Genomic DNA, 14,588 nt, shown 5'->3' on the forward strand with positions numbered 1-14,588 from the left:
AGGGTTGTGTGACATTGTGGCCATGGGTATAGGGTTGTGTGACATTGTGGCCATGGGTATAGGGTTGTGTGACATTGTGGGTATAGGGTTGTGTAACATTGTGGCCATGGGTATAGGGTTGTGTGACATTGTGGCCATGGGTATAGGGTTGTGTGACATTGTGGCCATGGGTATAGGGTTGTGTGACATTGTGGGTATAGGGTTGTGTGACATTGTGGGTATAGGGTTGTGTGACATTGTGGGTATAGGGTTGTGTGACATTGTGGCCATGGGTATAGGGTTGTGTGACATTGTGGCCATGGGTATAGGGTTGTGTGACATTGTGGCCATGGGTATAGGGTTGTGTGACATTGTTGCCATGGGTATAGGGTTGTGAGACATTGTTGCCATGGGTATAGGGTTGTGTGACATTGTGGCCATGGGTATAGGGTTGTGTGACATTGTGGCCATGGATATAGGGTTGTGTGACATTGTGGCCATGGATATAGGGTTGTGTGACATTGTGGCCATGGGTATAGGGTTGTGTGACATTGGGGCCATGGGTATAGGGTTGTGTGACATTGTGGCCATGGGTATAGGGTTGTGTGACATTGTGGCCATGGGTATAGGGTTGTGTAACATTGTGGCCATGGGTATAGGGTTGTGTAACATTGTGGCCATGGGTATAGGGTTGTGTGACATTGTGGCTATGGGTATAGGGTTGTGTGACATTGTGGCCATGGGTATAGGGTTGTGTGACATTGTGGCCATGGGTATAGGGTTGTGTGACATTGTGGCTATGGGTATAGGGTTGTGTGACATTGTGGCCATGGGTATAGGGTTGTGTGACATTGTGGCGATGGGGTTAGGGTTGTGTGACATTGTGGCCATGGGTATAGGGTTGTGTGACATTGTGGCCATGGGTATAGGGTTGTGTGACATTGGGGGTATAGGGTTGTGTTACATTGGGGCCATGGGTATAGGGTTGTGTGACATTGTGGCCATGGGTATAGGGTTGTGTGACATTGTGGCCATGGGTATAGGGTTGTGTGACATTGTGGGTATAGGGTTGTGTGACATTGGGGCCATGGGTATAGGGTTGTGTGACATTGTGGCCATGGGTATAGGGTTGTGTGACATTGTGGGTATAGGGTTGTGTGACATTGTGGGTATAGGGTTGTGTGACATTGTGGCCATGGGTATAGGGTTGTGTGACATTGTGGCCATGGGTATAGGGTTGTGTAACATTGTGGCCATGGGTATAGGGTTGTGTGACATTGTGGCCATGGGTATAGGGTTGTGTGACATTGTGGCCATGGGTATAGGGTTGTGTGACATTGTGGCCATGGATATAGGGTTGTGTGACATTGTGGCCATGGATATAGGGTTGTGTGACATTGTGGCCATGGGTATAGGGTTGTGTGACATTGTGGCCATGGGTATAGGGTTGTGTGACCTTGGGGGTATAGGGTTGTGTGACATTGTGGCCATGGGTATAGGGTTGTGTGACATTGTGGCCATGGGTATAGGGTTGTGTGACATTGTGGCCATGGGTATAGGGTTGTGTGACATTGGGGGTATAGGGTTGTGTAACATTGTGGCCATGGGTATAGGGTTGTGTGACATTGTGGCCATGGGTATAGGGTTGTGTGACATTGTGGCCATGGGTATAGGGTTGTGTGACATTGTGGCCATGGGTATAGGGTTGTGTGACATTGTGGCTATGGGTATAGGGTTGTGTGACATTGTGGCCATGGGTATAGGGTTGTGTGACATTGTGGCCATGGGTATAGGGTTGTGTGACATTGTGGGTATAGGGTTGTGTAACATTGAGGCCATGGGTATAGGGTTGTGTGACATTGGGGCCATGGGTATAGGGTTGTGTGACATTGTGGCCATGGGTATAGGGTTGTGTGACATTGTGGCCATGGGTATAGGGTTGTGTGACATTGTGGCTATTGAGTTAGGGTTATGTCTAACCTTAATCTCCGAGAGGGCAATAAAGGTATGACTGCCTGTGGCCACAGCTTGACCTAGTCTTTCGACCAGCGGATATTCCCGTCTGTGGTGAACCAAAAGATGAATGCCTGAGGCGACATGCGAGCCTGACATCCTTTCATATTCTTCAACATTCAAGGTCAACTGGAGAGCTTTAGACGCCCCTAAAATTTCAGACAGATTTATTATTGTTGTTGTAGTTAATATTGTGAGTAGTCAGAGTTTGTTTTGAATTAACGTTTAGTGCTAGTTTATTTTGTGTTTTATCGCTCGATTTATTACCATGCGGCTATTGAATGAAATGATGTGCAAAAATACATTTGTTGTTGATTCATTTAACCTTACGTTAGGTTAGGTTAGGCTACATCACGCCACGCCACGCATCATATCAAATGATGTTGTGTCACTTTATATCACGCTATGTCAAAGCATGTCACGTTACGCCATGCTACGTCACGTCATGTGTTTAATGAACTCACCTGGTGTTTGAACTGTCAAAGATCGATCTGACAGAGGGCCGTTAAAGGTGTGACATAGACCCTGATCAGTCAGCTGAGTAGTAAAGTTTGTTGCCGAACATTTCTCATTCGTGCTCCACTTGCACCTGACGACAAAATTACCAAACTCAACCAATTCGACAATAACCAAAACAAGTATTCATCTCTACAAAAGTCTTGCCAACGGTTACCTAAGCAACATGGTTTCCATCCGATTTCCAACTTGGTAGTGCAGCTCATCCAGGCTAAGGTTTCCCACTTCCGCTAAGTCTACGTCATCTTGGGACAGGTTTTCTTCAATCATTTTCTTAATCACGTTAAAATACCCCCTCTGGTAAGCAGCTGAAATTCTTTTGAGAACATCTCATAATTTTAAATGAATCACCATTTTTATTCTAGGCGTATAAATGAAAATTTAATAATACCAATACTACTACTAGGTGTATAAATGAAAATGTAATAATACCAATACTGCTACTAGGCGTATAAATGAAAATGTAATAATACCAATACTACTACTAGGCGTATAAATGAAAATTTAATAATACCAATACTACTACTAGCAGTATAAATGAAAATTTAATAATACCAATACTACTACTAGCAGTATAAATGAAAATTTAATAATACCAATACTACTACTAGGCGTATAAATGAAAATGTAATAATACCAATACTACTACTAGGCGTATAAATGAAAATTTAATAATACCAATACTACTACTAGGCGTATAAATGAAAATGTAATAATACCAATACTACTATTAGGCGTATAAATGAAAATTTAATAATACCAATACTACTACTAGGCGTATAAATGAAAATTTAATAATACCAATACTACTACTAGGCGTATAAATGAAAATTTAATAATACCAATACTACTACTAGCAGTATAAATGAAAATTTAATAATACCAATACTACTACTAGGCGTATAATTGAAAATTTAATAATACCAATACTACTACTAGCAGTATAAATGAAAATTTAATAATACCACAGTCTAGCCAGTGGCGGAACTAGAAAAAAAGGGCCACCCCGCAAAAAAATTTTTTAGGCCCCCCCATATATATATATATATATATATATATATATATATATATATATATATATATATATATATATATATATATATGCAATCACAAAATACGAACATATGATACTCATAGCTGTCCTGTTCGGGATTGGAAAAACATCAATAAAAAAAAAATTCAACATCATGTCATGTGTGTAAGTGCATTAGCGTGTTTTGTGAAAATCAGTTTTAATTAATTTTTGATAGAAGCCCTTTTATCATCCTGTCGGTCAAAATAATATAAAATATGAAAGCTTTGTATAAGTAATGGTGTCTCGTGTTATGTTTATTTTTATGTTTTTTTTGTAGTTATATTATTAATGTTTAAAATATTATTGATTTAATACATTTCAATACATTTCCCTTTTATACAATATCATTCTTTAGTAATAACTTATTAAAAAAATAATAATTTAGAGAAGTAATTGCTTTTTAATTTGTTTAGTACAAATCTATTAAAAGGAGCTTATGATCACCCTTATTTGACTATTTTTTAAAAAAGGGAAATAAGCCATGGAAGTGGTTTGAACATGTGCTTATCTTTGATAAGTTTAATTGTAGGAGAAAGACTCGGCTTTCAAAGTTGTTTAAAAACAAAGGGAAAAAGAAGAAACAAGAGCGTGGGGTGGTGTCTATAGAATAAAGATAATCCAACCGCAGCTACGGTAATTTTTTACAAAACAACTATCAAGTCAAAAATGAAAGAAAATTTACTTTTTTTAACTATAAAAAAATGTATTATGGTCGGCTCTGGGCCCCTAAATGGCGTGGGCCCCCCCGCATTGCGGGGTCTGGCGGCACTGTAGTTCCGCCCCTGAGTCTAGCCTGGGGCGCCAAATCGCACCATGACGACGTGCGGCGTAACCGTCTGATTCAACTTAGTAAACAACTATAGTACCCATCTTATTCATAGCCTTTTGAACTCACTTACGCAAACGTAGGTACCATAGCGAACACGATAGGCCCGGAGCGCCAAATAGCACCCTGTCGGGGTGCCAGAGGGCGCCCGGATTCGATTAACTTAAAGACCATAGTAACATTTCTTATCCATAGTCTATCGCACTGTTTAAAACGAAATTATGCAGCATAGCGCTCACAAGATAGCCCAGGGCGCCAAATCGAACCGTGCAGGGGTGACGGCGGACGCGCCTGTTTCAATTTATTAAACAAAATTATAATACTCCAAGCTTATCCGTAAATGTAAAGAAATAAACATATAGGATTTGTAGGACCTGGCTTATTAAATGTTATTGATTTTAAAAAATAATTAGTAAACAGTATGTTCAGTGAATAGAATAAATAAAAGGCAGTGTTAAAATACCAACGACATTGCACTTAATCGACCCCCGCTAATTATGTAATTATTTTTTTAGCGCAATTTCCATACTGGACAATTGCGATTATTAACTCGTCATTTCTGGTGATGGATGGATGGATGGATGGATGGATGTGTGTCCGCAGCTTTAAGTCGTATCTCCTCCTCAACGAAGCAATATCGAGGACTAGTTCCAAAGCAAATATGTTAAACAAGTTCCGAGGATGATTGTGGGCCAAAAAAATTCCCGGAATTCCTTCCTGGATTTCCCGGAAAAGCCAAAAAAACCTCGAAAAAATGCAGATTTTGGCCCATATCTCGGCAACCAGACGACTTAGCGACTTGAAATATTTACCAATCGATTTCTGCCATAATTTAGAACAATATTGCCGAAGAAAGTTTTCAAAAATATCCTTTCGTTCGGTCACAAAAAAATATTTACTACTTTTTAAAACTGAGCATCGTGTAGGCCTAGGATGATATTTACTACTTTTTTTTAAACTGAGCATAGTGTAGGCCTACTCGTTAAAATAAAACTATTTCCGTTGATATAGGTTAATATAGTTGTCTTTTTTTAGCGCAAAAAAATATCCTTTCGTTCGGTCACAAAAAATTAAAAATTGTTATGGATAACATAAGGACATTGCGCTTAAATTGTCACTAGACTTTTTATTAACTTGTTTTCTAACACCAAAACAAAGAAATAAAAAGTAAATTCTTTCTTCCCCCGATTTAATGGGGTTTTTTTAAAAGGGGGAGTATCTGTGTTTTCCAAATCAAGGGACGTTATGAGAACTAAAGGACAAAATGCAAAAACATTTCAGACACAATTTTAGAAATTTTATAAACGTTGGTACACTGTTTTTTAATTTAATGTAATGTTTGTAATTGAAAATTATTATTCTAAGTACATAAAATGATAATTGTTTTGAAAGAATTTCAATAGTAATTTTTTAACTCATAAATTTAGACCATGAGCACTTTAATAACCTAACACTTGAATCCATCGAGGTATCATTTTTTTCGCTTTTTCTTATATTCCTTTGTAATCCTCGATTACAAACATACAAACATACAGAATTGAACTTTATATATTAGAAAAAAAAAATAAAAAAAAATTAAAAAAAAATATATTAGATTATTGCTTCTATTATTGCGCACATTATAATATGTTTTATATAAATCGTTTTGATAGTAAATTATTAGATTTCGGTGTCACTCCTTCACCGGTCGTTGATTGACTTATTGACTTATCAGTTATTCAAAATACTCAACAAAACCTTAATTCCTTGTAAAGTTTATAGTTGGTGTTACACTCGCCCCCCCCCCCCCGGTCGATATTTTTAAAGTGTGCACAGTTAAAAGTAAAGGTGTTTATCTATAGTCATTATTAATACAGGTGAATTACCTGTAATTAATCGTTAATTAAACTGGCTAAAAGCATATCTTTGATATATATTTTGCAACTTCCGCCATGGTGTCACCCGGTACGGTACGCACTGTAAAAAAAAAATAATAACAAAAATAGGCCTAATAATAATAATAAAAATACCAATAAATATAATCTATCTATACGTATAATTCTCTTCATGGAGACCATGCGGGACACCACCAGACCATATCGCTACCACCCCCACCAGTCTGGTGAGCTGTGGTTCACGCGGAAAGTTTACAACAGTAGAGCCGGGTCGATTTAGTAACGGCAATTGGAGGCAGATAATTTAGTTTAGACGATTTGAAACTAAGGCGAGGGAGGGTAGTGTCGAACTCACAAATTATGAATTACTGATAAGTAGAAAATAAAACAACTAAATAGCGGCGTATTCCACTTACTTAAAAGTATTTTCGTTACAAATGGTAATGGCTGGAAAGTCTAGGGACTTGACTGGCATCTTCTCGACATAAATAGTCTTGGGGTGACTCAAGAAGTAAATGACCTGCTGCTGAACTTGCAGGGCAAGCGCCACGAAACAGCTTAAAACAATAATGATCCAAATGGACCTAGTAGAAAAACAGAAAGGTGACAAAATATTCAAGGTTACATAGTTTTGTAACGACATAAATATAAATGATAAAATCTATGAAAGGAAAATAATAATATCATGATTTCAAAAACTAGTATTGCTCTTTCTATATGCCTTCTTTTGTTAAGTGCATGGAGATTGCGATCAAAAAGCAGTTTGATGCCGTGCAACATTTAGATTTTATCGAATTACAGCAAGCACACATGTTTGCTATTCCAGCTTTATTACATGTTCAGCTACATCATGTGTCACTAACCTTCTGAAAACATGAAGATTACGAGCACAGACCAAACGCAAACCGTGAAACGTTGTGATTTCACTGAACTCATCACACGCTTCTGCAATCAATTCAAGCGTCTGAGCCATCTCTTGGCCACTACATTTTTCTTCGGGTAATTCCAGACTGTCTTTCTCCTTGCTTGGTTTTGAAGACATTTTCCTTGAGAGAGTAATTTGAAATTATCTTATAACATAATTAAACCTGACCTGTCCTGACCTGACCTTTTCTGACCTGACCTAAGCTAAGCTAAGCTAAGCTAAGCTAAGCTAAGCTAAGCTAAGCTAAGCTAAGCTAAGCTAAGCTAAGCTAAGCTAAGCTAAGCTAAGCTAAGCTAAGCTAAGCTAAGCTAAGCCAAGCCAAGCCAAGCCAAGCCAAGCCAAGCCAAGCCAAGCCAAGCCAAGCCAAGCCAACCCAACCCAACCCAACCCAACCCAACCTAACCTAACCTAACCTAACCTAACCTCACATAACGTAACGTAACCCTAATCTAATCTAACCTAACTCTTTCGTGTAGCAGTTGTTAGCATATTTAGTACTAGATAAATGGCCAGTTTAGGGAGAAATACATTGCAATAGGTTGATCAACATCATTTCCCGTTCGTTCCCAAGACACGTGGGGTTGGGTAAATGGATTAGCAGCATACAATATTGACACGGTGGCACACGACATGGTTATTGTTCCCAGAGGCGTAGCGAGGGAGGGGGGGGGGGGTTAGAGTGACACTATTTATGGGGATGACACCAAGGCAAAAAAAGCAAAATATATACAGAAAAATGATAATTCCACTAAATTAAATGATTAATTGGAAAGAGTTAAATCTATATATTTTTTTTTCTCTTTATGGGGACCGTGCGGGACAAGACGCACGCCGAACTTCCCCCTCTCTCGCTCTCCTGGCATATTCAACAGACCATATCGCTACCCAGAGGCGTAGCGACCCTTCCCGGCGCCCGGGGACATACTCTCAATTTGGCGCCCCCCTCGGGAGCAAATTTTCGATTTGCACCCCACCCTCGAACTTTTCATTAGCACCACCCCCCCCCCCCCTCAAACTTTCGATTTGCACCCCCCCTCGAACTTTTCATTTGCACACCCCCCTCTAACTTTCGATTTGAACCCCCCTCCCCTCGAACTTTCAATTTGGCGCCCCCTAAGGTCGGCGCCCGGGGACATATGTTCCCCCGCCCCCCCCCCCTCGCTACGCCTCTATCGCTACCACCCCCACCCCTACCAATATGGTGAGATTTGGTTCACAACGAATTGTTACAATCTTAGAGCCGGGGCGAATTATTGACGGCTATTAGGGGTAGATAATTTAGTATTTAAACGATTGGAAACGAAGGGGAGGTAACAATTTTTTGCTTGATCTCTTCATTGTCTACTGTAAACGGCTGCTTTCACGGAGGGGAGGGGGGGGAGGAAGGAAGGGGGGGGGATAGTGTCGAATTCACAAATTATGAATTGAAGACCTTAGTGCTAAAAGTCACAATAATAATCATTAAAAAAGTTAAAAAAAAACCCACGTTTTCTGATTGAACTAAAAAGTAGAAAATAAATGCTATACATCACAATAATGCAAGCGATCACTCTACTATAAGCGATGAAAAACGTGGGGCGCCTAAGTAAAAGTTATATTACTATTGATTAGATCAGGGGTCTCCAAACTACGGCCCGCGGGCCGGATGCGGCCCGCGAGGTCATTTTATCCGGCCCGCGACGATCTTTTTGTCCACTGAATAAATGTTGTTAGAGGTGACTGAGGAACTTTGCACAGAAAATTCAAAACAATTTGAAAATGTAGCTTTGGGTGCAAATACAATTACTCGCCGTGTTGCAGACATTGGTGAAAACACTGTGACTCAAACAGCAAAAAATTCAAGCAAGTTTCGCCATTTTCCAATTGCAATAGATGAGTCGCTGGACAGCTGTTCCACCTCTCAACTTCTTGTGTTCATTAGAGGTGTGGATGAAGACATGAACATAACACAAGAGCAGGCTTCCCTACATAGAATGTATGACACTGTTACCGGAGAGGATATCTAACCATAGATAGTTCAGAGACAAACAAAAAATCGCATGATTTACCATGTTTCACATCAATAAGATTGCTAATTTTGTGAAAAAATTCTGAGCAGAGTATCTAAGATTAAGAAAAGAAATAGGTGACTTCCTGATAGTAAAGGCAAGTCACAGCCATTATTGTCTGATGAAGAGTGGGTATAGAAATTGGCCTCTGCTGCAGACATAACTAGTCATTTAAATTTTCTGAACCTAAAACGGCAAGAGAGTGAAATCTAGTTTCTGATCTATACACCCACCTAAAAGCAAATTTGGACCTCGGGGGGGGGGGGGGGGGGACACTTGAAATTTGTGTATATTTCTATATAAATTATATTTCGTTGTGGGGGGGGGAGGTAGACGTTCTTTCGGGGGGGGGGGCGAGGGCGCCACGACCCTGAAGAGATGCCTTAAAGAAACTCTGGCCCCCGAACTGATATTTGATAGTTAATGCGGCCCTCGGGCTGAAAAGTTTGGAGACCCCTGGATTAGATAATACTATTGACTTTTATTAGGGAGCTTGTAGAGAGTCAACAGTATTAGAAACTGTAAGAAAATCACGGCGCCCCACGTTTTTCATCGCTTATAGTAGAGTGATCGCTTGCATTATTGTGATGTATAGCATTTATTTTCTACTTTTTAGTTCAATCAGAAAACGTGGGTTTTTTAAAACTTTTTTAATGATTATTATTTTCTACTTTTTAGTCTTTGTCTGTTTGTTTGCATTAAAATCTTGCTATCAATTTTATCTTTTCACTTTTTTTTTTGGGTAAACGAAGACAACTCGTAAAAAAAAAAACGTTGTGTGAATACGTTACTGACTAGAACACATAGATTTGAATCCGTGTCGAGTGGGATAGCAATCGTGTGCCCAACCACTCGACCATATCGTCTCGCCCATACTGGCCACCAGTTGTTACGGTTGTTTGTACACAAACACCGCGTGAACACTACCCAGTAAGCAAAAAGAGGGAGAGTACCGAACCTTGTTTTCATCAAATTACAGTTACTGGGTTATGTCCCTTTTTCCCCCACGTTTTTTGTACAATTATATAGAGGTCTAAAATGATCAATAAAATGTTTCCATGGATCAATTAAGTAATAATAACAATTGAATATTCTATTGTCATCGGAAACAAAGCTTCCCTGAAAATTTCAACCCTCTAGCTAACTGGGAAGTGCCCAAAATTTCGATCGCAAGATTTGATTGGAAAAACAAACAAACAAACAAACAAACAGAGACGAAAGCAAGTTAAAGAAAACGTGGGAAAAAAACAACATTTTGAGATAAATGAGTTCAAAGATTAAAATTTACTATAAAACATTAAGTTTTTATATTATTTGTTTGTTTGGAGGAGCAACTTAAATAAATTCTTCAGTATTACTATTTGTTTATAAGTTAAAGTTGAACTAGAGGAATAACGATCAATGCTTGGTTTGATTTTCACAAAAATGTGACTTAAGCACTCTTAGCACTTGGCTCTTCAATTGCTGATAAGCAGAAAATAAAACAACTAGATAACGGCGTATGCTACGTCGCGGGTCAGCTCGTAGTCTCTACAGAGCAAAGTTGACAAATCCCGACAAGGGTGGAGAGGGAGATGGATGTCACCATGACGTAAACCTGCTAATGATAGAGAAAACGTGCCGTATTTATAACCGACTGTAAATAAAAATAGTTAATATTCTCTGAGCACAGTTTATAATTTTTTTTCTTTCGTGGGGGGGGGGGGGGGGGGGGGCGACACAATTAGGTGCCGCACCGGGTGACACCCGACCTCGCTACGCCAATGATTGTTCCTAAAAGTCGTCAAGAGGATGTTTGGAGGTGACGTGATCAGTTAATGATAAAATAGTCAGTTGGTGGTAAGTAAACAGTTGGTGATAAAGTGTTCCTTTTGTGAAGAAGTGGTCAGTTTGATTTAGTCAATCGTTGATGAAGTGGTCAGTTGGTATTGAAGTGGTCAGTTGGTAATGAAGTGGTCAGCCTTTCATTGAAGTGGTCAAATGTTGGTGAAGATGTCAGTCTGAAGTTAATTGGTCATTAAGTGGGGAATTTGTCATTTTGTGAAGACGTGGTCGGTTCGAGATGAATAGGTCAGTAGTTATTGATATCTCCCACGGGATTAGGGTTAGGGTTACCACAGGATTAGGTAAATATTCTCAGATTTGTTGCCTATGTCCATTTTTTTTCAAAGTCAACTATATAATTTTAAAAAAAAAATGTCATCCCTAGCAAACTTAACATTACGCACCATGTGCCCTTGTCCATTCAGTTAACAAATTTTATCTGTATAGAAATGTTTAGAAAACGTTGTCTTCATAAACGTGTTTTAAAACGCTGTCTACGTAAATATATACATTACAGGTTGTCCACATAGAAATATTTATAAAAGGTTGTCCACATAGAATTATTTATAAAAGGTTGTCCACAGAATTATTTATAAAAGGTTGTCCACATAGAATTATTTATAAAAGTTTGTCCACATAGAATTATTTATAAAAGTTTGTCCACATAGAATTATTTATAAAAGGTTGTCCACATAGAATTATTTATAAAAGGTTGTCCACATAGAATTATTTATAAAAGGTTGTCCACATAGAATTATTTATAAAAGGTTGTCCACATAGAATTATTTATAAAAGGTTGTCCACATAGATTTATTTATAAAAGGTTGTCCACATAGAATTATTTATAAAAGGTTGTCCACATAGAAATATTTATAAAAGGTTGTCCACATAGACTTATTTATAAAAGGTTGTCCACATAGAAATATTTATAAAAGGTTGTCCACATAGACTTAATTATAAAAGGTTGTCCACATAGAAATGTGTATAAAATATGGTCTAGTCAGATATGGTAGTCACGAATCACTAGTGACGATTGCTATGTGCGCAGCCCGAGTAAAAAATCGATAGTTTAAAATCGATCATGGTCCCTCCAGCATCATTAGTGACGTCATCAAATTGGTTCGGGTCAGGGTAAATTAAAATGAATATTTTAGAACTATTTCCACGAATACAAATTTCTGGTTCTGTTTGGGTGGGGGGGGGGGGGGGGGGGGGGGGGAGGGGTTATCAAAAGATTACATGTTTGAATACAATTACACTCAGACTTTTAAACTAAAGTAATTAAAATTAATTAAAATAAAAGCAGAATTTAAACGCAAGCGCGGTCCCACCGCCCGAACATCGTTTTAAACAGAATTACTTCCAGACTTTTTTCTTCGGGGGTCCACTTGAAATTTTCGGGGGGTGGGGGGGGGAGCGGACTAAAATTTTCGGGGGGGGGGGGGGGCGGACGGGGGCGGACACTGTTAAAAGTATATATTTTCTATATGAATTCCATTTCCTTCGGGGGGGGGGGGCAGTAGACTTTCCTCGTGGAGGGCTAAGCCTCCCCCCCCCCCCCCCCAAAGAGATGCCTCGAGGAAACTCGAGGAAACAAGCATAATGAAACAAGCATAAAATGTGTAAAATAGTAAGGTTAAAATAATTTCAATAAACCGGGAGTGATCTCCCCTAAACTTTCTCTAATATTCTTATGAAACACTACAGGGGATGGTTACTCGGGATATAGACATGATTTTTAATTACTTAATCTTTTTAAAATAGAATAGAATATCGTAGAATAAAGAATTGTGTAATATATTGAGCTTTATATTGAGGGGAACTCATTCTTCTTGTATTAGTCTAATAATGTTTGAGTGATGTCCCTTGCATGTTATGTTTCCGTTTCCGATACAGAATAAACAAGGCGTACATTAAAAGTGGCTTCCTGTTGTATTATCTGTCTAAGATAACAATCCACTTCAAATTGCACACCAAGTTAACACAAAACAAAATGCGCATAATAAAAAATTCCTACATTCCTAACGATAGGCTTACTTAGAGGTATCAATATGGTTCATATTTCGGCCGTTAAAATTTTACGAAACTAAATTTATATAGCTTAAGAAAACATTTCATGTAGAAATTAATTCAATAAATAAGAGAGTATTGCAATCGCTGTATTAGAAATTGATTACAATGGAGTTACAGCACAGTATTTACCACAAATCCGCAGAGAAATAGATAAAAATGTATAAAAGCTATGGGGTTAGAATTATTGTTAAGATTAGGATAATAATTAAAGTTTTAATAACAAGCTTAATTTAATAATGGACTAAAAAGCGAAAAATAATTGATTTTATTGAAATACTGAATAATGAACGACTATTAATATAACTATAAAGAAAAGCGTAGGAATATTATGTAATAAATACCTTTACTAGAATTTAATAAGCGGCCCACGCTTTTATTTCTATAAAATATATAGAAATAAAAGCGTGGGTCGCTTCTTAAATTATTAAATAACTAGCCGTTCCGGCAAGGCCCTGCTCTGGCCTCTGTGAAAAACCTATCTGTAAAGGACCATGACATGTGCGTTTTGTAATCAGCGTATATCCGGCATTGCCCACCTTAACCACAATCAACCAAAACCAAAACACAAAAAAAAGAACCGCGAACATAACACAAACAAACACACCACAAACAAAACACAACACAAAGAAAACACAACACAAACCGGGACGGCTAGTATTATATAAAATTTTATATCTTCTTGTAGTTTGGTGCAGGTGTCTATAAAAGAGCTTTCTGAAACCTATCTGTAAAGGAACATGACATGTGTGTTTAGTAATCAGCATATACCCGGCATTGCCCACCCTAACCACAACCAACCAAAACCAAAACACAAATAAAGAAAGGAAACATAACATAAACGCAAACACTAATACAAACGATAACACAAACCCAAACCCAACCACAAACACAAAACCAACCACAAACACAAATACAAACACAAACCCAAAGAAAAAAAACACAAACGAAAACGAAGGAGAAAGAACAAAAACGAACAAAATCAAAACGCAAACCCAACCACTAACGCAAACCCAACCTAAACACAAAGAAAACACAAACGCGAACATAAACGCATAGTGCTCACAGTCTACCCAGGGGCGCCAAATCGCACAATGCTGGGGCGCCGGCGGAATCGCCTGTTTCAGCTTAATAAACGACTATAATACCCCAACATTCATAGTCTTTTGCACTCACTTAAACGAACGTAGGCGCCAAACCGAACACGGAAGGCCCGGGGCCCCAAATAGCACCCTGTCTGGGCGCCAGTGGACAATTATAATACTCCAAGCTTATCCGTAAACGGAAAGAAATAAACATATAGGACATGTAGGACCTGGCTTATTAACTTTTATTGATTTTTAAAAATAATTAGTAAACAGTAAGTTCAGCGTATAGAATAAATAAAAGGCAGTATTAAAAATACCTATAACATTTGCACTCGATCAATCCCCGCTAA

At 38.4% G+C, this 14,588-nt stretch overlaps 1 protein-coding gene across 1 annotated transcript in view; it reads right to left on the reverse strand.

Annotated features, from left to right (window-relative positions):
- Window positions 1-11,630, reverse strand: part of LOC131943991 (uncharacterized) — a 67,452-nt gene extending 55,822 nt beyond the window's left edge. The window contains exons 1-6 of the mRNA XM_059304417.1: window positions 11,485-11,630; window positions 7,147-7,329; window positions 6,700-6,867; window positions 2,666-2,824; window positions 2,457-2,581; window positions 1,960-2,141 (exon numbers count right to left, since the gene is read on the reverse strand). Coding sequence (XP_059160400.1) covers window positions 1,960-2,141; window positions 2,457-2,581; window positions 2,666-2,824; window positions 6,700-6,867; window positions 7,147-7,329; window positions 11,485-11,501 — 834 coding nt within the window. The 5' untranslated portion in view covers window positions 11,502-11,630. The remainder of the gene's footprint in view (window positions 1-1,959; window positions 2,142-2,456; window positions 2,582-2,665; window positions 2,825-6,699; window positions 6,868-7,146; window positions 7,330-11,484) is intronic.
- Window positions 11,631-14,588: the final 2,958 nt, after the last annotated feature.

This window comes from Physella acuta, unplaced genomic scaffold (genome assembly GCF_028476545.2).
Source record: "Physella acuta isolate Inbredline_101_S28 unplaced genomic scaffold, ASM2847654v3 ptg000476l, whole genome shotgun sequence".
In the NCBI taxonomy this organism is placed as follows: Eukaryota; Metazoa; Mollusca; class Gastropoda; family Physidae; genus Physella; species Physella acuta.